The sequence below is a fragment of the Phycodurus eques genome, chromosome 16 (assembly GCF_024500275.1).
Source record: "Phycodurus eques isolate BA_2022a chromosome 16, UOR_Pequ_1.1, whole genome shotgun sequence".
Lineage (NCBI taxonomy): Eukaryota > Metazoa > Chordata > Actinopteri > Syngnathiformes > Syngnathidae > Phycodurus > Phycodurus eques.
In genome coordinates this window covers 3337835-3365118 of record NC_084540.1, presented here as the reverse complement: position 1 = coordinate 3365118, position 27284 = coordinate 3337835, and the positions used below count along the sequence as shown (strand labels likewise).

Here is a 27284-nt window from a genome sequence, read left to right as displayed (position 1 = left end):
CATGCTTTACACTACTACATCCTTTTATTTTTTATTTTTTTAGGTCAAGCAGAAAGGAGGATCTGTATCCCCTTTATGCCGGAACCGTTTATTTGTTTTAAATTTTTTTTTACTTAAATAAACAAGTTGTTCAAAATTATCCCTCCACAGCAAATATTATTCAACATTTAAAACCAATTCTTTTTCAAGGACAATGTGTGTTCAGGGAATCCAATCCCAAAATAAAACAACATTTCTCCCCTTCACTGCACTTCTTTTCTGTGATTGAAAAAAGAAAAAAAAGAACAAACAACTGGTGGAAATATAATAAATAAGATGTGAACAACTAAACAATTCCCTAAGCCTTTTAAAAAAAAAAAAAAAAAAGAAGCCACCCTGTGCAAAACAAAGGTTTTTAGTTACAGGTTTTCTTTTTGTTTTATTGAGCGCATTAAAAAACAGAAGCGACGAGTCCGGCGACCTGGCCGTCGCCCGTTTGACGAAAATCCCAGCGGCACATACAACAGCGAAACTGATACTACCGTATGGATCTAACCACGCTAGTATCCACCCGATACTGATACGGACTTGGTATCAATACTATCGATATTTGGATCGATCCGCCTCCCACTAGTTGTGGTAAAATAAACATATTCTAGCTGAAAAACGAAAATTCATCAAAACACATTACAAGGAATAGAATATATATATGTGTAGTACAGTACAAAAGCTGAGTTGTGCTGAGGACTGAGATTTCCAAGTGCCACTGAACGCGTCGCTTCTCAGTGTGTGAAATAGTGATGGGCGATACCAGAAAATTTTAATTACATACGATACCGATGACTTTTTGAGCTATTTTTTTTTTTTTTTTAGATACAAATACCGATACGTTGTGTAATTTTATTTTATTTGTTTAATCCCAATAACAAATATCCCCTTTTAGCCATTTACGTCTATGACATCAACAATATTACATCATCTGCATCATGCATGTAAAGGTTGAAGAGTCTCTTCTGAGTATTGCTAAAATGGGCACTGGGCATGATGCCTCTCTAGATGGCACCAGCTCGAGAAGAAAAGAGGGAGGGGAGGGGGCGAGGGGGGTTCGTGTCTCCATGGCAACGTTCCCACTGTGCAGAAGAGAAAAAAAATAATTTAGTGGGAAAGACATTTGACTCAGTTCAGTGAGCTGAGAGAATCGAGCGAGGGAGAGGAGGTGGTGGTGGTGTGATAGTCTTGGGGGTGGGGGGGCCGTGGTGCGAGGCGTTTATACATCGCGCTGCACGGCTTAAGATGCCGACAAGTTCAGCAGCTAGCAGCTGCTCATGCTAATGTCGCTCGTTAGAATAACAAGAGCAATGAATCACGGCGTGATGGACACGCGGCGCTTTGCCAATTACGTAACACAACAATTCAGCCGCTCCAGGTTCAAACTGTGCAAAGCAAGGCATTAAGTAGCATTTGAGCATCATTATTGCTCACGGGACCCAAGTTAACCACTGTATGGTATGGCTAAAATCAAGTAAAACGACTCATTCTTTGAAGACACCTAACATGGAATGTCCATTCCCTGCTCTATGGTTATCGGCACACTTTTAACCTCTCTAACCATTCTATTGTGTTTTCTTCCCTATTTTATTTTTATTTTTTTAAACATTTTTTACTGATATTTGTCCAACATGTTCTCATTTTTTTGTCTGTGATTTTTGTCTGGTATTTTGTATTTATTGCCTTATTTTCTAATAATTGCTATATTGTTATTTTTTGTTCGCATTTAAAAGAAATCACATGCCAAATATTTTTTCCAAACATTTTTGTATTTTAGTCCAATATTTCAATATTATTTATATTGTGTCGTTCTCATTTAATAATTTAGTTACTTTGTTTTGTCAAATATTTGGTTTTAGTTTTAAATATGTTTTAAATGATTGTGATTATTCTTTGTAGCATTTTTTAAATAATACAGTATATATTCAAATATTTGTTTCTATTGTGTCAAACATTTGTATTGCTTTCTACTATTTTGGATTGTGTATTTTCCATCTAGGTGTTCTGTATTTTTCGTCCAATATTTTGTATTAGTTTGTATTATTTCCTGATAATTTTGTTGCATTTTTTTTTGGTTTGTTAGTTTCGTATCTTTTGGGGTTTCTTTCTATTGTGTCGTTTTTGTCAAACATTTTTAATTTGATTTCTTTGAATAAAATTTCAGTATTTCGGGGATCGTGTAGTTTTCAATTAATGTTTGTATTTGTTTCCAATATTTTTTTTCTAATTTAGTATTTTATGTTAGTTTTGTTGAAATATTTTTATATTTTGTGTAGTATCTAAATAATTAATAATATTTTTCTTATGTTTGTCTTTTTTGTCCATTTTTTTTGGTCAAATATTTCAGTATTGTCTCAGTTATTGTTGAAGTTTTTTTTTCGAATAGTTTTTTTGTAATAGTTCTGATACTTAACAATATATATATATAAATATATATATATAAAATTGTCTGTCTGTCTGTGCCTGATTAGCATTACATTGCAGTGGCTTACCCATCACTGAGGCTACTATTGTAATGATATATTACATCCTAATGTTTGCTACATGTGTTTTAATTTATACTGATGTACGGACTCTAAGCTCCCTGTTAGGGGAATCAGTACCTTAATAGCCCTCAAAGCCTCTTGTTCGGTGTCAAACATCCAGTTTTTATCCGCTGAAGCTATTTGCTGACATCTATTGGACGACGTGGCTCACCACACCGTGGGCGTGAGGGAGGGAGAGAGGTCGGTGTCAACCACAATGACCGCTGAGCGGCAGCAGAGTCAAAATACCGCCCTAAAATGATGGACGAAGAAGACGAAAGACCTGCGTCACTTCACTTTTCTGCTCCGCCACTTCCTGTGAAAATACAACAAAACGTTTATGCTAGCCATGCTGTGACAAGAGCGAGTCACACGTTTAGGTTATTTAGTTCGTCTTTTATTTCACTAAAAGCTGATTCTCGATCCTGATATATGTGGCGGAACGTCGCCATGTTGTGACGGGACGGACGGACATTTTGTTTTCACTCGCGTGAGTTTAAAACTCGGTGCCTGGCTAATGGCTGCTGTCACTCCAAAGCATCTTTACATTGTTGTTCTTTTTGTACTTTCGATTTCTCTGTATCTTTCTAGCTCACCATGTAATTGAAAAGTAGTGTAATTTGTAAAAAAAAAAAATAATAATAATAAAAAAAATGCTGTGCACTCGTTTGCGTGTGCTCCTAAGCCTGTCTTGACAGTTTAAAGCTAGGAGCCAACGAAGCTAACTGTTGACAAAGTTTCTGTTGACAAGACGTCACTGTCGTTTGAGGTGCCAGACCTTGAAAAGCATCATAAAAAACGCGAATGGAATCATAATTGATGCATTTGCTGATCCTTGTTTGTGTAGATCCATGGTGTCCCTCATGGAGGCGTCCGCCAAGCCTGGCAGCAACCAGGTGGCAGATGTGGTCTTTGTTATTGAAGGCACTGCCAACCTGGGTCCCTACTTTGAGTCCCTCCGGAAGAATTACATACTTCCAGCCATTGAGTAAGGCCATCATGAATGACGATTCCTCTTATCATCATGGATAAACAGTTAATTCATGCAATGCATGTCTTACCACAGGTTTTTCAACGGAGGCCCGCCTGCGGAAACAGACTTTGGAGGCGACGTGAGTGTTTCAGTATGGCTTTTTGTACCATCTGATGCCCGAAATGGGCAGTGTGATCATTTACTACTTATCTAGGAATTACCAAACTGTGGTTTGCACACCCTTGGGATGGGGATTTTCCTTAAACAAAGGCTTTAATTACTCTTAAAAATGAGGATTAAGTCCATGGTTCAGCTGTTCTAAAATGACCACAGATGCAATGAGGAATGGATGTACTGGCAATTGTACGTAATGTTTTCAAATTTAGTGAAGGAGATGTCTTAAATCTGATTGGAAGGCTGCTTAAAAGTCTTAAATTGGTGTCCAAAAACCTGCAGATACAGTGAATATGAGAATTAGACACATCTAGTTTGCCCCAAGTGGAGGTCACAGGTCAAATATGTATTTTTCTTTTCTAAAATGTAATTTTAACACCGCTAAACGCCCTTCCTTCATTGGCTATAAAGTGTTTAAGAGAGGGGGGTGCACCAACTCTGTCTGAATGTTAAAAACGGGCAAATTTAGTTCTACATTACTGTAATAAACATTGAAAACAGGACAAAGATGTTCAAAATGTTCTCGATAACTCTAGAACCCCGTTACAAACCACATCTGCCATTTCAAAGTGATTATATAGCAGACATAGAGCAGTTAAATCGATAAATTTGACAAGAGGTGATGATTTCCTTGTATATACCTACAACTCTTTCTGTGTGGCGTGTTATAACGATACTCGATCGAGGGGCATACAATATATAGGCATACTGCATCCTATGTAAAAGCTTGTGCCGTGTCACTGAAACATATGAATATATAATGCGTATAGTCGTGCACAAAAATATTGGCATCCCTGGGGTGCCATTATTTCTAGCCATGGCTGTTTAACGAGACATGCTTTTTTTTTTTTTTTTTTTTTTTTCCCCCCTTTCAAACCGTCCACCAGTACGGGGGAACTCAGTATGGCCTGGTGGTGTTCAACACAGTGGACTGCGCCCCCGAGTCATACGTCCAGTGTCACGCACCCACTAGCTCGGCCTTCGAGTTTGTCTCCTGGATCGACAGCATCCAGTGAGTCCACCTCTTTGTGTAAAGTGTGCGTTATTTAGCAGCAGGGCGTCTCAAGTGTTTTCCCCGACTTCTCTGCTCAGATTCATGGGGGGGGGAGCGGAGAGTTGCAGCCTGATTGCGGAGGGCCTCTCTGTGGCCTTGCAGCTCTTTGACGACTTCAAGAAGATGCGGGAACAAATGTGAGACTCTTCACATGCATTACAGTCTCAAGTCAGACAGGTGGCCATACTAAATGGACGTTAAAAATAAAAACTAGAAAATTCCAGCGGAGCTTTTCAACGGGCATGCTGACTCTTGCAAGTTGGAAAGTCAAATCCTAGTCCGGCCGAGACGAATCTATTCACCCCTCATTTGTGCGGATACGTTAAACTTGACACGGGTCCCATTCATTTCAATGGAACTTTTGGACTTTTCTGTATTTTTTTTTTTTGCGATTACGTCGTTGGGATAACAGGGAAATTGGTGGGGGGGGGAGAGTAATTGCCAATGGGACTTTTTGGGCAGTCTTTGGGGAACCGTGTCGCTATGGTAACACGGAATTCTGAAAAAAAGTATTGCGATCTGAGTCTGGTCAAGATGCATTTTGCATCAAAAAACAGCAGAATAATAAAGAATAGAAAAATTATGTAATAATTATTGAGGATAGTAACATTTACTGCTTGCCCATAATACACTTTTGAGTAACATTGCTAAATAATAGACAGCCATGTCTAAAATAACATAAAGTAAAATGATTTATTTTCAGGAATGTTTTTTTTGGCGACTTTTTAAAATGAATACAAATTAAATGGATACATTCGTAATGAATATAAAATACATTTAAATAAATGTATGCCTTGGTGAGTCTTTTCAGGTGTGGTTTCATGATATTTTTTAAAAAAATACTCTAAACTAGATTAAAAATAAAGTAATGCTAAATATTAACTAAATTAAAATGTAATTATAACTAATAAAATCAATACAGTTAACTGTAACTTTATTATTACAATATAAAATAATCAGGAGTGTCATAACCACAGTGACCCAAAAATGGTTGGATCACACCAAAATGGTCTCTTTTCAGACACGGGATTTTAAATAAATAATGTTTAAAAAAATGTTTTTTTTTAAATAAATAATAAATCAAACTAATTAGCAATAAATACATAAAATCATAATAAATATAGAATAAATACAAGTATACGATGGGGTTTAAGAAATAAACCAACACAGTTATAGGTAACTTGTACAGCCCTGTCCAAAATGAGCCTTAAATGGCCACTTCAAAGCATCAGAGTTCCTGTCTTTTAAGCAATGACCTCTTGTGCAGCTATTTATAATAAACATGGCTACCAAATGTCATGTTGTTAAGTCAAACTTAGCTTTGAGGCTTAATTTTCAAAACATTTGCAGAACATGCTCAAACCCCAATAGTAATTATGCTAGCGAGCTGGCAAAGAAATACACACAACAACTCCCATGTGGGTTATTTTCTTGCTATCATGTTGCTTTTTTTTTTTTCTGCTATCACCAGAGGTCAGACGCACAAAGTGTGTGTGCTGCTGTGTAACTCCCCGCCGTACTTGCTTCCTGCCGTGGAGAGCGTCAGCTACACTGGCTGCACTGCCGACAACCTGGTTAAAATCATCCGAGATGTGAGTTCTTGCAAACCTTTTGTTATTTCCGTGCGCGACATGACGTTCACGTCAGTGTGTACTTTGCAGAGAGGAATCCACTTCTCGGTGGTGGCCCCGAGGAAGCTGCCTGCGCTGCGAGCTCTGTTTGAGCGGGCCTCTCCGGTGGGAGGCGTTGTAGAGCCCCACCCGGACTACAGTCAAGACATGGTGTTGGTCAGGGGCATTTCACTTCCTGGTAAGTTACACATATGACTAAGATTGGACCTCTTGTTCTGGCATTTGCTTCATGACATTTAAAGATATCTTAGCATGGCTTAGCTGTCTTTTCCTGTTCATAGTCCTCATCCTAGGGTAGAGTTATGAGTAATTCGTCGCCGTGGAGGTGATGATCAGTGACTTAAAGAGGAGCGCTGCGCCGTGTTAGCCACAGTAGCAGCTAGTACCAAGATAGCTGCAGCCTCACAGCGGCCCGTCAGATGAGCTTGAAGCCAGTTTTTTCTTCTATACACGGAGGCAAACATGATGACATCATCTACAAACGTTCTGGCCATTGGTTGGTAGATTCCAAGTCTTATCATAGCCAATCCTGATCTGCCGTCTTCTGCGTAACAACCAACTCCTTGCATGTTGTAGCTGGAGGCGGTATACAGTATGCTCCTTCGGTTTGCAGCACGGGTTTGCTGTACATTAATAAATTGATTCTCATAAATCGATTAATATTAACTAATGCAATGATTTAAAAATGAATGTAAACTGCAGCAAAAATAGTCAGCAGCAATGAACATATGTAAAAAAAGCAGGTGGAAATGAAATAAACACAGCAACGTTAACTATTAGCGACTAACATACATAAAAAATGGTCTCTGCATACTTGATATGCAGATGGCCAAATGCAGCAAGCATAGTCAAGCAGCATTTCATCTAATTAGCCTGTTTATACAGTTGAGAATTAAATAAATACCAGCTATATTAATTATCTGCAAGTAGTATACACAAAATAATGTATTATGCAAGAGGGTACTAGATATGTAGATGGTCACAAGCAGGAAGAATAATCAGCAGCATTGAATATAATTCAATCTAACCAATGTATATGCAGTTGAGAATGAAATAAACACAAACGTGTGACGACTAAGCATGACTCAATAAATAATCTATGAATTTACGTTTTATTTTTTATTAAGACCGATGTAATAAAACATGCAATTTAACCATTTTTCCACGTCTTGTAGTGTCGTCAGCTGGGGGTCCCGGGCCATTGAAGCCAGTCCTGCCGCCTCAGCTGCCGACTGTCAATCAGCCTCTGGTCGGAGGTCCGCCGGCGCCTCCCAGCATGAGTACGGCGCATCCTTATCAGGTACTCAGACAGCGGCAGCAGTTTTCATTTGAGCCATTTTGCATTTGGCCAGCGTTCAGGTGGCGCCGTTTGTGTTGCCGAAGCAAAAATGTTTGACGCAGCTTTGTCTTCCTGTTTAATCTGCCCACCGACAGAATCCACCCACCATGACTGCTGCTCAGGTGGCTGCACAGATGGTTGTGGAGGCAGCCAAAGGCCAGAAGAACCGATGTTAGTTGCCAGCTCAATGTGTGTCTGTGTGTGCATGCTTGCCAAGTTTCCACTTCTTTTGTCTTGTTGTTGTCTCGCTCTTGTTCTTGTTTGCATGCTTGCTATTTAAAGGATGTACTCAACGAGAGTTACACGCAACGGCTGTTAAAGCACAGCACTGTGAGGGTGATTATTAACATTGCTGAGGTGGAATTTGAGTGGTTTGTATTTGTCATTGGCCACATTAGGCACACGTGCATCACCTCGCGGGTCAGGGGAATTTTATCGTGATTGACATTCTGCAATGCACTGACACGAGAATGGAACAGAATTCGTGACTAAGGCCGTAGCCAATAAAAGGAGACAATGATAAATTAGTGTGGCAAGAAATCACATGAAAATCTAAAAACCTTTTTGTATATTATTAAATACAAATTCAAGTTCAAGAACTTTGTGCAAAATGCTTGAGTCCATTTGATATGGTCAAAAGCTAAAATAAAATATTTTGTATAATTCTTGGGGCATATTGTCATGTACAGTATAGAGAGATTATTAACAATTTTGAATTGTGCAACCCAAACAAACCTAGGAAAAAAATAAATAAGAAGAAGCAGGCTTTTTCACCACAGCTTCACCCGCTGGTTATAGTGACTCGCAACTAGTACTTTACAGAGAAATCTGAATTTGATTTGCCTCACCCTGCTAACCAACCAAAGCAAACTCCTGCATTATCATCGCTCAGTGCAGTTTAAACGCCACTGTAAACAACAAGTACAATTAAAGAAATACTTTTCAAAAGCGAACAGAGTTATGCTAGACTTGCTGAATTGGAAAACATGATTACTAACGACAAGTCCTCCCTCTCTCCTCCAGTCTCGGGGTTGGTCAATGCAGGCCCGCCGTTTGCCGGCCAGCCGTCCATGCCGTCGCTGTCGGGGGTGAAGCTCAACCAGCCCAACATTGCCACCGTCACCACAGCTTCTCAGTCCATGATGCCGCAGCAGCCGGGCCCTCCCAACCCGCAACAGCAAGCGGTGCCGCCGTCTGGCCAGCCGCTGCCCGGTCAGCAGCCTCAGCTGGCCACTCATCAGCAGCAGGCGGTGCCCAGCCAGCCCGCACCGCCTACGACACAGCCCAATATGGTACGACATACGACCTTTGAGCAGTTGTGCCACGTTTGTGTACACAGCGCTAAAATTATGTTTCAATGTTCTTTGAAACGTCGGCTGGGCAGGCACCACAAGTGAACCCCAATCCTATGGTGCAGCAGCAGGGCATGGCCAACAAGATTGTGGCGTGGAGCGGCGTGCTGGAGTGGCAGGAGGTAATTCATTTTGTGAACGTACTTAGAATTGGAGAGACCAAACACATTGGAAACAATCAAATGTAATGGCATGTAAATTTAAACTTTTAACAGTATATGCAATTCATTTTTTTAGGAAACAACAGTAACTATTGGCGCAGCCTGAATTATGGGCAATTTGTGGCTGCGCTTCCTTTCCCTTACCTAATGTGTTCCGTGCAGTCCATGTAGCAATAATCAATAAAGTGATGTTATATTTTTAGTGTTTTTGTTTTTTTTTTGTCGGTAAAACTTTTCTAAAATTGTAAAGAAATAGTGTGCGATGTGTTGACTCGTCCTAAAATTGAGCTGACTTCTCACGTAGACCCAAAATAGAACGTGGCAGCGATGTACCTCGTCGCATAATCGCGTGAAATCTTTCACCTTGTGACTTTGCAGATCAGAGCAGGTGTTAGAAGAAGAAAAAAAAATGTTCCTAGTTGGAGTGTGAGTTTATCTTCTCCCCCCCTCCTGCAGAAACCCAAAGCCTCCTCCATGGATTCTGCCACCAATCTGACGCGCTCCCTGCCGTGTCAAGTGCAAGTCAACCAGGGGGAGAACCTGTGAGTGGACCGGTCATTCTTTTGCCAACCTTTTGCCGCTGACACGTTTGTCTCCACAGCAACACGGACCAGTGGCCGCAGAAGCTCATAATGCAGCTGATCCCGCAGCAGCTTTTGGTGAGCCGCTTTCAGGTGGTTTTAATTGTAACGGCAGCTCATTTGTTGTTATTTTGACCGTTTGGCGCTCTCTCCGCAGACGACGTTAGGTCCCCTGTTCAGAAACTCTCGAATGGTTCAGTTTCTCTTCACCAACAAGGACATGGAATCGCTCAAAGGCCTCTACCGCATTATGGCCAACGGTTTTGTAAGTTTCGAGATGTGGTGGCAATCCAATGCCAAGTAGATACAGGGTTAGTGTCACTGATAACAATACTTATACTTTTAAAAAGCAAGGTGGGTCCATTATCAAATTGATGAATTTGAATGTTTTCAAACTGTTTTGATGTGATTATTTTTTTTTTTTTTCCTCTTCCTTTCGATTATTCACAAGTTAAAACGCACGACAGAATTTAATTTAAAACAATTAGTGAAAGAACAAATCAAATGTATAGAACTAAACTACTGTCTTGAATGGCGAGTTCAAAGAAATATTGGCCTGTACTTAATTAAAAGGCAGCAGAGATACAAAAGTACAGTGGAGTTGAGAGGAGTTTCTTTCTGTGACCATGCTCGTAGCTACCAAAACACACCCATTTGTTTTTCATAAGCTATATTATATGAAATGTTTTTATTAATAATAATAATTAGTATGAAGTACCTTACAGTGATGTGTAATTTTATACTATGCAGACTAATAGTATACTATGCATAGATTAGCAGGGAGGGGCAACCTAAATGATGGTGGAGGCCACAATTTGTCATTTTCTTGCTGCTAGCCCATTCCTCTTCTGCCTCCAGGCCGGCTGCGTCCACTTCCCACACACGACGTCGCCATGCGAGGTGCGCGTGCTCATGCTGCTCTACTCATCCAAGAAGCGCATCTTCATGGGCCTCATCCCCAATGACCAGAGCGGCTTCGTCAACGGTATCCGGCAGGTCATAACCAACCACAAGCAGATCCAGAGTCACCGCGCGGTGAGTGCTAACGGAGGGGGGGGGCGGCCAAAGCGATCTAGTGAACCAGAGCGATAATGATGAGGAGGAGGAGGAGTTCACGTAGAGGAGCGCTGGGGGAGTTGACTGGCGGTTAACCTGCATCGCTATTGACGTTTCATTCAGCGCAGGCACTCCACTGCATCCCCCTGCAAGATGCTAATGGAAAACGACATAAGCGCTCATCATCAACCTCTCTGGCTGATACTAAACTTTAAATTGCCTCGACGAGGCTAATCGTGCTCACTTTCCAGTTTCAAGTAGTATTGTTTTTGTAAAAGCCATATACAGAAGAAATTTCATCGTGCTTTTTATTTTAATTTTTCTGAATATTTTTCAACCTTTTTTCCCACTTTAAAGACCCTGCAAAGCGAATTCAGAGATTTGTTTCTAAATGCATTCTACGTTTAAAGATAATGCGATGTATTGTAGACTTTACACCGATTTGATCGGTATCGGACGATAATTAGCATTTTATGCTCATCAGCTAATCGGCTTTAATGTAATCATTGTCTGGGCCTATCAATTACGTCATTGATCGGCATTCACGCCGCGTCGCCATCGTATACGAAAACTGCAATGCATGACTCACTTGGAGTTCCCTGCTCCCCCACAATATAAGAACTTGAGTGCCTTCGTCCGCATCAGTGGTTATCCAGCGCAATTGCGATGTGCAGTTAGCTAACTAGCTATGCCTAGACCCTGAAAATACATCTCCCCTTTGGATAGTTGGCTGGCATGACCGCTTTAAAGAACCCCGTCGTCGGCTGTGAGTGCGTGAATATCATGGTAAGAAAGGCGGAACTGTCAGGAGAAGTTTTTTTTTGTTGTTGTTGAAATTATTGTTTTATTTTATTATTATTTTTAGTCCCACTTGACAGCCAGCATGTGGACTGTGTTTTCACGACCATAAGGCGCACTTAAAAGTCTTTATAATGCGGCGCTCCTTACGTGTGCACCGAGTTCCCAAAATCTGTAAATGATGTTGTGTGACATTAATGAACGCTGCGCTTGACTGACTGGGAGCATTTCCTGCCAACACGCTGCTTATATAGAGGTAGGCGGACGCGGACGTAAAGGGGGACGGTTGCGCGTGACAGAGGACACTAAAGACACGCCCCCAGTAGGTATATAGTTCCGGTTTGGCTAAGGACCCCCGAAAATGGCACCTACGAAGAGACACGCTTACGGAGCACAGTTTAAACTGCAAGCTATTAGTTACGCGGAGGAACATGGGAATCGAGCAGCCGTGAGAGAATTCAAGATGAACGAATCCATGGTTCGCAAGTGGAGGAAGCAGGAAAACGAGCTCCGCCAGGTCAAGAAGACGAAGCTGACCAACTCGAGCAATGGATTGATGAGAAAAGAACAGCTGGTGTCGCTACAGTCACCATTCGACTGAGGGCAATAACTCGGAGCTCACAAATTGACTTAATAATTTTGTGTCATTCGACGAGTCATCAAATTTCCCCGTCATCCTCTACCCACATGCAATGACGAAAACTCAAATTCTACGCAGTTTGGCGTCGCAAATTTGTCTAGTATTCTGTACGTGGTTCAAATTTTGAATCAATCTGAAAAAAATCTAGGTGGCATTCCAATTTTAGAAGCTCAGGAATGTACCAAAATAACCCCAAAATTGACTTTTCAAACCAAAATGCCAGACCTCCTGTATCTTTTCGTGCACAGTTTGAGGGCCTGATGAATGTTTAGACAGTACATATGAGGCCCTGTGCTGCAGTTAAGTGATGTTGAAAGTGATAAGATTAGACAAAGCTAAAGTTGGACAGCCATGAATAATAGAGAGCGGGTAGCGGAGATGTCACATATATTACATGAGATGCCGTACACGTCGTGTGCCAGTCTGCAGGGACGCAACCAGAGCTCGCTTCCTTCCCAACCCCCACGTCTCCCCAATGGAGGTAGAGCCACTCGTCCGCCGCGTCTGTTTAGATACAGTTCTGTTACTACAAAACTATACTGTACGCTTGGTCATCATTTGAATTTGAATGATTCTGATTCCAATTCCGGTTCATTGTTTTGATTCTGGTTCCACACGAGTCTTAATTACAATTATTTTAGGGCACTTGTTCACAAAGGTGTGCACGGTTTCAATAAGGGGTGTTCAAAGTACGACCATTTTTTAGCGGCGTGCAGCATAGAATAAAATGAACATTTGACACAGCCCGTGTCGTGTGCCTGCATTTTACGACAGTACTTTTTCTTGTATTACTCTGGGTGGAAAAGAAGTTTGTTCTCATCTCTCACTTCCTTGCTGCAAAATCATTGCCGTTTTGCTTTATGACCTTGCGGTTTTTGTAACTTTTCTTCTTTTCCTTTCGGCTTGTCCTATTAGGGGTCGCCACAGCGACATGTAAGCCTATCTCCTGCATCCTCCTCTCTTAACACCAACTGCCCTCATGTCTTCCCTCACGACATCTATCAACCTTCTCTTTGGTCTTCCTCTAGCTCTCTTGCCTGGCAGCTCCATTCTCATCACCCTTCTACCAGTACACTCACCCTCTACTCTGGACGTGTCCAAACCATTCAAGTCTGCTGTCTCTAACTTTGTATCCAAAAGATCTAACTTTGGTCGTCGCCTTGATGAGCGCATTTCTAATTTTATCCAACCTGGTCACTCCTAGAGGGAACTTCAATAGCTTCATTTCCGCCACCTCCAGCTTTGCTTCCTGTTGTCTCTTCAGTGCCACTGTCTCGAATCCATACATCAGGGCTGGCCTCACCACTGTCTTATTGACTTTGCCCTTCATCCTCGCAGAGACTCTTCTGTCACATAACACACCGTCCTCCACCCGTTCCAACCTGCTTGGACTCGTTTCTTCACTTCCTGACCACACTCACCATTGCTCTGAACTGTTGAACCCAAGTATTTCAAGTCATCCACCCTCGTTATCTCTTCTCCCTGTACCCTCACTCTCCCCTCTTCACCACTCACATTTATGCACATATATTCTGTCTTACTTGGGCTAAACGTCATTCCTCTCCTTTCCAGTGCACGCCTCCACCTTTCTAACTGTTCCTCCACCTGCTTCCTGCTTTCGCTACAGATCACAATGTCATCTGCGGACATCATGGTCCACGGGGACTCCAGTCTAACCTCATCTGTCAGCCTATCCACCACCACTGCAAACAGGAAGGGACTCTGGGCTGATCCGTGACGCAGTCTCACCTCCACCTTAAACTCCTCTGTCACACCTACAAGTACACCTCACGGTTGTTCTTCTGCCCTCAGACGTCCTGTACTTTTCTAACATGCTTCTCTGCCACTCCAGACTTCCACAGGCAGTACCACAGTTTCTCTCTGGGTACTCTGTCATAGGCTTTGTCTAGATCTACAAAGACAATGCAGCTCCTGACCTTCTCTGTATTTCTCCATCAAGACCCTCAAGACAAATAATACATCTGTGGTACACTTTCTAGGCATGAAACCATACTGTTGCTCGCAAGTACTCACTTCTGTCCTGAGTCTAACCTCCACTACTCTTTCCCATAACTTAATTGTGTGGCTCATCAACTTTATTCCTCTATAGTTCCCCCAGCTCTGCGCATCACCCTTGTTCTGAAAAATGGGCACCAGTACGCTTTTCCTCCATTCCTCAGGCATCTGCTCATCCGCTAGGATTCTATTGAACAAGCTGGTCAAAAACCTCACAGCCACCTCTCCTAGATGCTCCCATACCTCCACAGGAATGTCGTCAGGACCAACTGCCTTTTCATTTTTCACCCTCTTTAGTGCCTTTCTAACTTCCCCCTTACTAATCATTGCTACTTCCTGGTCCACCACACTTGCCTCTTCTACTCTTCTTTTTCTATGATTTTCCTCATTCATCAACTCTTCAAAGTATTCTTTCCATCTATCCAGCACACTACTGGCACAAGTCAACACATTTCCATCTCTATCCTTAATCACCCTAATCTGCTGCACATCCTTCCCATCTCTATCCCTCTGTCTGCCCAACCTGTATAGATCTTTTTCTCCTTCTTTAGTGTCCAACCATGGTAAAAGAATTTAAACCCTTCCCCTAAACGTCTAGCCTTACTGCCCTTCCACCTGGTCTCCTTGACACACAATATATCAACCTTTCTCCTAATTGTCATGTCAACCAACTCCCAGGATTTTCCTGTCATAGTCCCAATATTCAAAGTCTCACACATTCATTTCTAGGCCCTGTGCTTTCCATTTCTCTTTCTGCTGAAGAACCCGCTTTCTACCTCTCCTTCGTCTTCGACCCACAATAGCTGAATCTCGACCGCCGCCCTGTCGGTTAACAGTGTCGGTGGCGGACGTTGTTAGCCCGAGCCACAACAGCTCGGGAATGGCAAAGTTTTAAGCCGGTTGCCCTTCCTGACGGAACCCTCTGCATTTTCTGGGCTTGGGACCGGCCTACAGTTTTGCACTGGCTTGTGCCCCCCAAAGGGCTGCATTTTTGTAACTACATAGAATATATAAAAATAACTATAGCTTAACATATCTTTAGTTAAACTGATGGTTTGTTTTAAGTAAAGATGTCAAGTAGACTTTAATTGCCTCATTTGAGTTCTTTGAAGAAAACGTTTGGACATCCCTGGTTTAAATGAAGATAACCAGTTATTTATGGATTAAATCATCTGAACTTCTACATGAATTGCAGTTCTATTCACTTTTTACTTTTTAAGAACTTGACTATCAATTTCTCACACGGTTAATTCTTAACCAGTATTAATGGAAAAGCTATAAACTTGAATTTATATGATATTAATTTTCACAGGAGTATAGTTTACCCTTTCACAGGACAGGGGGCGACAGGGCTCAGGTGGTAGAGTGGTCGTCTCTCAGTCCAAAAGTTTGTTGGCCCTTCTTTGTTGTTTTCAACACATCTTCTTTCGTTTTTTGCACGTTCGTCTTCGGTTCGGCGGCTCGATGGACTGTCAACATCGAAACCGAAACTTTTAAAATATGAAATATTCCAGGAGAATCAGAGTTCAGGTTCCAACCGATTCTCGGTACTCAATGCCCAACTCTACTATACTAAGACTAAATTATGCAGTGCTCAGCTTCACAATTGCTTGTTTTTCACCCATAGACATCTCTCTCGTTTCCACCTCTAACTAGTATACAGCGGTGCCTTGAGATAAGTCTATTTCGTTCTACGTGCCCACGCTCTTAACTCAAATCTGTTTTGTTTTTTAATTATTAGAGCACCCTTGTTTCTTCAATTTCTTGTTCATTTTAATGCCTGGTACCACTAAAGGTATATTACCTGAAGAATACGATAAACACGGCAAAATGCAACTGATTCCATCATACTTTTCTCCTATTTGAGCTTAATTGTATTCCCAGTGATTTGGGTTATTATCGAGTGAATGCTGCATTCAAGTGACTGTCACTTATATTAACCTTTATAAGTTTATATTCTTCAATTGTGTATTCTTTTTTTTTTTTTTTTTTTTTTTTTTTTTTATAAATGTTCCATAACTCACCCCAGTGTAACTTTGGTTAGCCGGGCATCTCGTGTAGAACAGCATGCTATTGTTTTGTGCGCAATCTCCCGATAAGGTTGCGGCTGGCTTTGATGTGTGCGAATCTACCCTCTCGTGTGAAGTTACTGAAATAACTCCCTTCTTAAAACTTGGCTCGATTTTTATCATGGTACTAATCTCACGGTTCAATAATTATTGTGGGAAAACTAACTGTATTGCACTAAGACTCACGGTACAGATGGGGCGGAGAGGCATACGCACGGCGATAGACCGGTCATGTAGAACAGAAAGTTTGTGTAGTTAACAGCTTTTGGGACAAACCTTCCAAAACGACACATACAGCAGAAGTACAATTTGTAAAACATAGCAGAAGTTAATGACAAGCTGCTTTTAAAATGATTACAGAGAAACCGACTTTGCAATTTTCCATAACACATCATGTCAAATCATCTTTCTGCATTGAAATGAATGGAAATGACATTAATCCATTCCAGCCTCCCTCCCAAAAAAACAAGCAACGTTTTGTAATGTTTTTTAAATTAGGAAAATATCACTGGGTAATAACATCATTAACTAGAATGTAAAGAATTAATGATTAATTGATTGTGACTCCTTCTGGCGTGTGTGGGGCAGTATAATACAGTTATTAGTGACACAACTACTGGAAGTGGCTCATTAAACTGCAGTAATATGAGTCGCAGATGATGAAAATATATGCTTGTGAGTATTGTTATAGTTTCTGTCTTCATGTGTCGATGCACCGTTTGTGTTCAAATCGTCTCTATTAAAGGTTATGACACCGTGACACTCGCAAGCCAAAATACGACAGCTTGGACAGTATCTTGAAAAACTCGTGAATCGGGTCACTTGTAAATATTGTAACTGTAACGTTAGCCATGCCTGAGCCACACTGTACGCAGAAGAACTCACAAACATTGCAAAATACAAAATGATCCTGATTCTATTTGTGTTCGTTTTTGGCGATGGTGGTTGTTTAGTCATCCTGCTAATTTTATATCCGGACAAAGTGCGTGTGCGTCTTGAGCATTTAGAGGCAGTGGAAGGAACGCATGAAACAGTAATGATTGTAATTTATTTATTTATTTATTTCCTCTCAACCGCTGCCTCTTGTGTATCATCACGTATTCAGTGTTGCATCGCTAATAAAGGAAGCCACGGCAGCAGCAATCTTGAGGCCGTAATTAAAATTTCAATTTGCACCAAGTCGCCGAGATCGGCTCGGCGGGACGACGCGCTCCTCTTAGCGTGTGACGCTTTTCCCTGGAAAGTGCGCCCCACGTCTTAGGGCCAGCACTTTAGGATCTCGCGTCTCCTCGCATGCTCGCTCCCAGGATTTGCGAGGCCCGTGCAGTGTTTCTTTTTCTCTCCGCCATCTGATGCGCTCATTCATCACATCGTCACATCTAAATAGTTTTTTTTTCTTTTCTTCTTCTTCTGCTTGTCTGGTTGTGGTGGATGGAGTGTGTTCAATAAGTTGAAATGATGCCACTTTTAGGACTAGAAAATGTCTGACTTGATAGATGGTGGAATAAGCTGCATAAATATAGTTCTTCCTCCCGCTTCTTCCCTCTAAATTGTGTTTGCCTTTAGCATAACATTACCTTTTAATGTTATCAAGTAAAAGGGTGAATCTGTCATTTACTGTTTTGTATTTAGAATCTGCTTGAATTTTCCCTCGGAAAAAGCAAGAGAAGGTATCGACTCTCCACACCAGCAGGTGGAAGTGTGTACGCTCTTGGTACCGCATGATTAGTTCTAAAAGGAAGGCTTAACAAGTCCAGTTGTAAAGAAAATATATTTGTTAACCTGCATAGTAATACATATATACAATTACATTTTACATTGTTCTTCAACATTTTTTGAAGCTTTTCCTCACCAGGGTCGCGGGCGTGCTGGCGCCTATCCCAGCTATCGTGGGGCGGGAGGCGGGGTACACCCTGAACTGGTCGCCAGCCAATCGCAGGGCACAGAGAAACAAATAACCATTCACACACACATTCACACCTACGGGAAATTTAGAGTCTTCAATCAAAATATTGAATATACTAGTTTTTTATGTATGCAAATGCTTTCTGTTTGAGAGTGTGAAGTGTTCAACATTTCCACATTTCAATTTGAATGCAGGTGAGAAGGTGGTACTGGAAGAAGAAACTTTATTCATAATAAGTTTTGGTTTTTGCAGTTGGGTGGTGGCGGAGGTCAGATGCAGCCCGGTCAAGTCCCTCCCAACCAGAACTTCCTCACCCGCCCCCCCGGCCCCATCCCCGTTTCCCACGGCAATGTGCAGCAGCAGGTCGGCCACATCAACAACAACAAAAACAAGACACACACACACACACACACACGCTGCCTTGTGCTGTTGACTTGTGTGCATGTACTCTTGCTCGCCTCTTTTAATGAACTCTTTGGTTCTTCACAACACCGCCAACACCCTCCTACTCCTCTTCCACCTACTCCTCCTTTTCCTCCTGTCCAGTCGGTGGTGGTGGGCATGCCCCCTGTTAGTCAGGTCACTATGATGGAGGAGCAGCAGAGGCAGAACAACATGGTGAGAGATTCTTACATGTACAGTCCATATCATGTGTGCTCTGGCCCTTTTACACGTACACACACACACACACACACACTTGTATACTGTGGTGCCTTGAGATACGAGTGACCCGACTCACGGATTTTTTTTGGGTAGATTTTTGGGGGACTTTGACTTGCAAGCAAAAAAAAATTAGTTACAAACACAATCACAGATTGTGTATTTAAGAAGAAGAAGAAGAAGAAGAATCACCTTTTATTGTCATGAACATGCATGCATGCACACGAAATTTGTTCTCTGCATTGAACCCATCACAGTGAACACATACACATGTTAGTGGAACACACTGGAGCAGGGGGCAGCTGAAGCGCCCGGGGAGCATTTCGGGGTATCAGTGTCTTGCTCAAGGACACCACAGCCGTGAGTCCAGGGGATGTTGGCGGATGGTCTAGTCGGGGTCTTGAACCTAAGTCCCCCACGGTGGTAGGCGATGATCTTAACCATTGGGCCACGGCTGCCCGCAACCATATAGCTTCGCCATGATAAAGTCAGTGTAGCTTAATGCTAACACACAGTGCAAAAGGCCATAGACGGGCTAATGAATGACATCTGGTGGTGTTATAACGCTTTAAGTAACGGATATTTGAAGACACGGTACAGCAACACAAGTAGACGGACAGTATAACAATACTCATAGGCATATGAGTGGCAGTCAAAAAATTTGCCCAGTTTAACTTGTATAGACCCATTCCAAAAAAATGGAATATCATGGAAAAGTTTATTTATTTCCATAATTCCATTCAAAAAGATAAACTTTCATAGATTATAGATTCAAGGCCCACAGTGTAAACAATTTCATTTATTTGTTTATGTTTACATAATTTGAGCTTCCAGCTCATAAAACCCACAAAATCAGAAATTCAAAAAACTAGAATACTGTGAAGAAATCAGCCCAAATTTTGCAGCCCATAAATGTTTTAAACTGAGTGTCACACACTAATCCTCTACTAAAGTCAAAGCACCTGCACGGGTTTCCTCAGTTGTCATTAAATTGCTTCAGTTGGGTTCAATATGGGGAAGACTGCATACTTGACAACTGGCCAGAAGACCATCATTGAGACCCTCCATAGGATGGGTAAGCCAAAAAGTTCGTAGCTAAGGAGGCTGGCTGGCTGTTCACAGAGTGCTGTGTCCAAGCAAATCAATGGAAAGTCTAGTGGGAGGACAAAATGTGGCAGGAGAAGATGCACCAGCAAAAGAGATGACCGTGGGCTTCAGCGGATTATCAAACGGAGAAGATTCAAGAACCTAGCAGAGTTCCAGAAAGAGTGGAATGAGGCGGGAGTCACAGCTTCAAAAAGCACCACATTCAAACGCATCCGGGAGGTAGGCTACAACTGTCGGGTTCCTCGGGTCAAGCCACTTCTGAGCCTGAGCCGACGTAGCAAGCGTCTCAACTGGGCCAAGGAGAAGGAGGACTGGACTGTTGGCCTGTGGTCCAAGGTCCTCTTTTCCGATGAAAGTAAAGTGTGCCTTTCATTTGGGAATCCAGGTCCAAGGGTTTGGAGGAAGACGGGTGAAGAACCAAAACCTGGTTTGATGCCCATGCCGTCACAGTGCTTGACCGGTCGGCCAACTCACCGGATTTAAACCCCATTGAGAATCTATGGGGTATTATCAAGATGAAAATGAGGGACGCCAGACCCAAAAACAAAGAACTGACAGCAAGCATCAAGGAAATCTGGGCTTCCATAACTGCCAGGCAATGCCACAGGCTGATGGCCTCAATGCCACGGCGCATCGAGGCAGTGATTAAAGAAATGAGTGGGAATAAATCAACTTTTCCATGATATTCAATTTTTTTGGAATGGGTCTGCATCTCAAGGCACCAGTTTATAGAAAATGTACAGATACTTGACAAAAATATTTAAAATACAAAAGAAAATCCAAAATATTCACACTGACAAACACGAACACATTGGTACATTCAAACAGAAATTCACGTCATTTCTACGACGACACAAAAATTCACATACTTTTCACATAAACTTTCACATCATCATACTAAAGATGCTTCCTACACTTCCACTGAAATGAACATACTCACGCAATATTACAATCATAATATATAAGACAATATAGAATGGTATCTGTGGACAACGCAGTGTTTTTATTCATTTTCACAGTGGATGAGTCTTTGATCTCCATTCTTATTCTCCTTTGCAGCAGCCGCATGCCAACACACTTAACAACACGCATGTATTCATAGTGACTGTATTAACAGCATACATGTATTCATAGAAAATGAATATCGTGTGTGTATTCGTCGTGAATTATGTTGGCGTGAAGGTCAGAAACGAGCGTCTGCGCCGAGCCGGCTGGCGTGACTAACCCGTGTGATCTTTGAACTCAGATGAGTATGAGAGCCGCCGGGCCCAACAGCCAGCAGCCGCCCGTCAGCGGGGCGCCGCCCAATCAGGTGACGCAGGGCGGCCAGGCCCCGCCCCAGGGCTCCATCCTGCGTCTGGCCAACCCAGGGGCCAATCCGCAACTACGCAGCCTCCTCCTCAGCCAGCAGCAGCCAGTAAGAACGCTGCCGTCCAACCTCCGGTGCGTCTGCCGGAGCCTTGGGCGAGGTTTGACTTTGTCGTCCCGCCTCTCAGCAGGGGGGCGTGTCCCACATGCCCGGGATGATGTCACACCAGGGACTCAGCCAGCAGATGGTCCACTCGGCGCCAGCAGGGGGCACGCAAATGCAGGCGCAGTGGAGACAGCCCATGCCAGGTTTGACTCAATTCAGTAACGCTACTTAGATTCTTTTTACACTTGTTGTGAGATGTCAGTTCACAGTGGTTAACTTCTTGTCACAGACTGTTGTGTAATGGTAGTTAACTCTTTTAACACTTGAATAAAGACATTTACATCTTACGAAATTCAACGGCGCCTCATTTATTTTCCGAGAAAATTTTGAAAATGTTGAGCGCGTCAACATTCATCCATGAACCCGTTCACTTAGCGGGCGTTTTAGAGCATTCCGGCTACATCGTTGAACACTCGCAGAATATTGTGTTGAGATGATGGTGTTAATTAGCAGTAGAGCATGGTTTGGTTTCACCAAAATCACCGGTTTCTGACCAACAAGTGGAGAAAACAAGCTTTCTGTGCAAATAAACAGCTTTTTCTTTTTGCTTTACCTGCTGCGACACATACTCTGTTTGTGCCATACATATGCAGACTCAGTTCGAGGTTGAGGTGCCAAAACTCCTCCAATTCCAATTGATCAGTATGAATGTCCACAGCAGTAAACGCGTTAACAGTGGTTCACTTTTTTTTTTTTTTTTTTTTTCCTAAACACTTGCATGATAGGTAAGAACGTTAGCATTTTATAACCGCTCATTAACTGTGGCGAACGTAAGGCCACTTTGTCCACCACTAGGTTTTGTATTCCAGTTACTTGATTTGACGGCACATCATGAATATTGCATCTTTGTATTTAATATAACAACAATACTAGTCTAAATGCTTATGCGTGGTTTGCAGGTCAGATGCTGATATCCGGTGCTCAGCGGGGGGCCGTACCCCAACCCGGAATGCCCCAAGTCTCCAGCGTCATGGAGGACGAAATCCTCATGGACCTTATTTAAGGGAATTTTGGGAGTGGGTCGGATCCTGGACTTACTTTTTCTCTTTTTGGACTCTTTTGTATTTTTTTATTGTATTTTTTTTGGGGGGGGAGGGGGGGGGCAGACCTTGGACATAATTGAGGAACAAATGATGAGCAGGACTGAGTATGTGTGAAGCTAAGGTTGGTTTGGTTTGATCACACACACACACACACACACACACATACACACAGGAAGTAGTAGTGATGCTTCAGTAATTATGGCTAGGTGTTTAATTACTAATTTCATAAAATAAACGCAGTATGTTGGATGCTTTGTTTTTTTTTTTGTTTTTTTTTCTGTTTTCAGCCAAACGGTGTCAGCGTGTTAATTTTAACGGCTCCAATATGTTGCCCCCTCCCGCCACGCAGAGCCGCCGCTCGTGGCCAAGTAGTCCTACCAGATGGCGCCGCTCGGCCGCCAACGGCGCCGATCAGGAAGTGACGTCGCCGTCCGTCACCCGGGAGACGGTTGCTAGGATATAGCGACAGTGGGCTTTTGTTTTTCTGGCCGTTTTTCTTCTTCTCGATGGACACTAGACTCCCTCACTAAGCTCCTCCTCTCGAGGCCCTCTAACAAGGGCCCCCTCACTAGATCCCCTTACTAGGCACTAGGAGCCTTCATTAGGCCCCTCATAATAAAGCCCCTTCACCCGGCCCCCTCTCGTGTCCCCCTCGGCCCATTCACTTGCTCTTACTTGTTCCCCCAGAAGTACCCCACCATTAGGGCCCCTCGTTAGTCCCCCTCACTAGGTCCCATTACTATGGCTGCCCTCACTCGGCCCCTTCGCTATCATCAGTATCTCTCACTATGTCCCATTAATAGGGCTCTGTCACTAGGCCCCTAAGTACCCCTCAATCAGTACCCCTAACTAGTCCCCTCTCACTAGCTCCGGGGCAGCACTGTTTTCTTGCTGCCCCCAGTCTCCTCTTGGATTAAATAAACATGCACGCTAACATTGGTTTACCCTGTTGTTGTACAGCAGGGGTGGCGAACCCGCGGCTCTTTGCCCGTTTTCACGCGGCTCTTACGAAGGCATCAAAGCATATCGAAGTTTAGTTTTTTTAATGTGTGTTACGCGCTTTGCTTGAGTTCGTGACGGTATTGTCGCAAAACTGGCCATGCGCCTTGAATGAAAATAGCTCGAAGTTTCCCAGTCGGATCGCGTTCTTTCGGGAAAATAATTTGTCAAATTTGGCAGGGGAAGAAAGCACAGTTAAACGAACACAGGACGTTTTTACCAGAGTGGGAGAGCTGATATTATTTTGTTGGGCGCAACGGCAAGCCACTCTGCCTTTTTGTGTCAGGCGTCTTTCAAAGCTTCAAATCTTCAGCGACACTTCAGCTCACGCCACGCTAACATCGACCTGGAATTTCCGAAAGGCACTGAACTTCGCGGGCGCAAGTCAGTCGCTTTGAAAAATCGGACAGAAAAGCAGATGCAGTAGACTGATGCATCCGGTGCAAGGCTTTCCCAGTTCTCTGACTGCATTACCTCGTTAACGGTATAGCACCTTTCACACTGTCTGTCAAAGCTGTTCTTTTCATGTTCTGTGTGAATGACAGACTGTAGAATGTGGGCGTTACAGGTTGGCAATTTACCAGCTTATCAGGTTTCCCTTCCCTTTCAAAGTCAATGTTTGCTTTTCAGGCAGAACATCTGGCAGACAGCGTGAAAGGGGCTATCCATTAAGCCTTGCACTGAAAATACAATCTGAAAAGAGGGATGGTTGACGTGGACGCCGCAATTTGCAGGGTTTTGAGGCAATTTCCTAGCTTCCGAAAGTAGGGTAGGAAGCATCTGTGTGAAAGGGAATAGTGGAAGTCATGAAAAGTCACACCCGACACTCACTCGTTCTGCCAAAGCAGTTGATAGATCACACCAGAGTGGGTGGTGTCACCGCTACCAAGTTTTATGGAAATCTGACTTGGTTATGTTTTAGCATAATCTTTCCAACTGTAAAGCGCCTTTCACACTGCCTATCAAAGCTGTCTTTAGATGTTAAAGAAATGATACAGAACAAGTGATGTTGAAGTTGACAGGGCAATGACGCCCCCTTTGACTGTCTGTCGAAGCTGTCCAGTTTCTGTACCTGCCACACAAAAATGGCCAAAGGTGGAAATCCTGGCTTTATTACATTACAGTCGGCGGAAAGCTGGGACGGGGGGGTTCAAGTTTAACACCCGACACTCACTACTGCCACCCTGAATTTGATATGTCCCAGAAACGGGTGTTTATCCAACCTAATTGTCTGATTTCAAGATCTTGCTGTGTGAAATCACCTCCAATCACTGCAATACCCCTTTTTTACTGAGATCTGTGTGAAAGGCAAAGGCTGATAGGCTCTGATATCCCACCCGAGGCGCGTCCGTATAACGCCGGCGGCCATCTTTATTCAGTCCCATGCAGTGTGTGTGTGTGTGTGTGTGTTAAAGGCTCTGCAGCACAAACCTGAAGAGGAGGGGACATGGGTGAAGGGGTACGTGTGGTGAGGGGGCTCTTATTTAAATAATGAGGCGCGGAGGGAGGGGTGTCAAGTCGGGGTGGGAGGCAGAGTGACAAGAGAGGCGGGAGACATCCGGAATGACCATAATACACGCAGTGAGCCAGAGAGGGGAGGGGTATGTGCGTGCGTGTGTGTGAAAGGCAGTGGGGGTGGAGGGGGAACAGAGAGGGGAGGGATCTCCACTGCACTGTTGTGTGACTTGAAATTTAATAGCTGCCACACCGAGGGAGCCACTAAACAAGCTGCTGCTGTGCGTGAGGCATCATAACGGCAGACCTTCACTGCAGACGGCGTGTAAGGGGAGTGGGGGTAAAAAAAGAAAAGGGTGGGCGGTCTCCGCTAATGAGCACTTACAGTGCTCATTAAGTGCGTGAAGGCCGCAAGCAGCAGCGGTCACGTGTTCAAACGGGAGAGCAGGTTGCTTGCCCTGTTGCGGCGTGGGAAGTGAGACTGGCCTGCACAGATGACAGCGATTGAATGTTGAGCTGCTTCACATCTGTGTTGCATCTGCACGGAAGACCACCGACCGATGGAACCAGTGAGCTGCTATTCCAGCCCACGAGGAGAAGTAACAGTCGTAATAGCGGTGGCCAGAAGCTGGTGCACTCGCTGCAACACAGATGTGAAGCACTTGCAAGCGCGCTCACAGGAGAGCAAAATCTGCAAGCATTTTTTGTCAGTTTATACCCTATTTTCAGTACATGTAAATATTTAGTTGTATATGCAACATTTCTGACACATCTTCAAATCTGAGTTGCATGAATCCTCAGGTGACTGTCAGCTGCTATTCCAGTCCAGTCGTCGTAACAATAGTAGTTGTAGTAGTCAAGGGGTCCTGGGCTGGAGTAGCAGTTCACAGGAGCCAGAGATTGGGGCACTTTAATACAACACAGATGTGAAGCACTTCTAAGAAACAGAGCTTATCCGCCTCACTTTTTCTAAGCCTAAATATTGACCATATAAAGTGAAATTATATGCGCAATGTATCAGTAATCAAATGCTTGTATAGGCACTGTCCGTGCAACGCAGATGTGAAGCACTCATATTTGTGCTGCATGAAATCCGCCCACTTCGGGCACCCGTGAGCTGCCATCGCGGCCCTGTAGTCATAATAATGGTAGCAATGCAAGTAAGAATAGTTCAATGATCCTAGGCTGGAATGGCAGGCCGACTAAAAGCCTGGACTACACGCAACACAGTTGTGAAGCAGTTGTACGAAAGGAAAAGGCGCAAAGAAGCTCCAAGCAGCGGCTGTGGGTGTGCGCCCGTTGAGAGAGGATGAAAGTGACTCTTGAGTTTGTGCGCGAGTGAATGAGTGATTGTGAGTGCGATGGAGAATGAGTGGGAGAACGTGAGTGAGCGCGCGCGCGCGACCGACACACTGTCTTGACATACGAGTCAGTGCTCACGTGCGAGCGTGTGCTTTTGCAAGCGAGTTGCGCCTGAGAGCGAGCGTGTCTTATGTGTGAGAGTGTGAATGAGTGGGCGCACGTGGGATTGCACGCGTGTGGAAGCGGACGCCGCACCGAGTGCGCGTGGGCGTTGCCACGGCGACGGCTCCGCTCGCCGACGTGACGCAACGCGCAGAGCGCGCGCTCCCTGTAGCCATCGACACGAAGAGACGAGCTCCGCCAGGGCGCTGTTGCACTGCCCGTGCCTACGTGGCAGCCATGTTGGCAGGGTCGACGTTGATTTCATTGAAATTATTTCCACAGATTTTCATGACTTTTTTTTTTTTTCTTTTTGATTTATTTTGTATTTTTTTCCAAATCCAAAGCATGTGCTTTGAAAACAGCATCCCGTCATAATGACTTGACTTGTGAAGGTACTCCCAGTGCCCTTGTCGTAATTAAACCTTAACAAGCTCAACAACTGAGCGTCGCCGTAAGCACGCAGTGTCATATCTGTACCGGTAACACTTTACGCTCCGTTAATAATCATCATCATCATCATCGTAACAGCCACTTGCTTGTCTTGTCTCTTCTTTGAGGCGTTCAGGGAGTTCACGTGCGTTCCGGAATCATCAGTATCCTCATTGGAGAGAGACTCGAGGGAAAGGTGGAGGGGGAGAGAGAGAGAGAGAGAGAGAGGGTGGGGGGTTGGGGTGGGGGGAGGGGGAGCGAGACATCTTCCCATTCGGCGACCACTCTGCAGAGGAGCACGTCGCTGCTGCTGCTGCTGCTGCTGCTGCTGCCGCTGCCGCTGCCCTGAGA

General features: G+C 43.6%; 1 protein-coding gene across 3 annotated transcripts; it reads left to right on the top strand.

Annotated features, from left to right (window-relative positions):
- The first annotated feature begins 2870 nt into the window (after positions 1-2870).
- med25 (mediator complex subunit 25) lies at positions 2871-22828 on the top strand. 3 transcript variants are annotated; one of them, XM_061701296.1, is made up of 20 exons: positions 2871-3042; positions 3400-3540; positions 3619-3664; positions 4587-4711; positions 4792-4890; positions 6225-6345; positions 6415-6562; positions 7560-7684; positions 7819-7894; positions 8747-9015; positions 9108-9197; positions 9693-9778; positions 9838-9895; positions 9975-10082; positions 10676-10852; positions 18555-18665; positions 18849-18920; positions 21316-21486; positions 21566-21686; positions 22443-22828. In XM_061701296.1, exons 2-20 carry the CDS (start codon positions 3404-3406, stop codon positions 22544-22546), a joined length of 2244 nt encoding a protein of 747 aa, XP_061557280.1. In that variant the 5' UTR covers positions 2871-3042; positions 3400-3403; the 3' UTR covers positions 22547-22828. The 3 variants fall into 3 exon arrangements, with proteins under 3 accessions (XP_061557280.1, XP_061557281.1, XP_061557282.1); XM_061701297.1 differs by lacking the exon at positions 18849-18920; XM_061701298.1 differs by lacking the exons at positions 4587-4711; positions 4792-4890.
- Positions 22829-27284: the final 4456 nt, after the last annotated feature.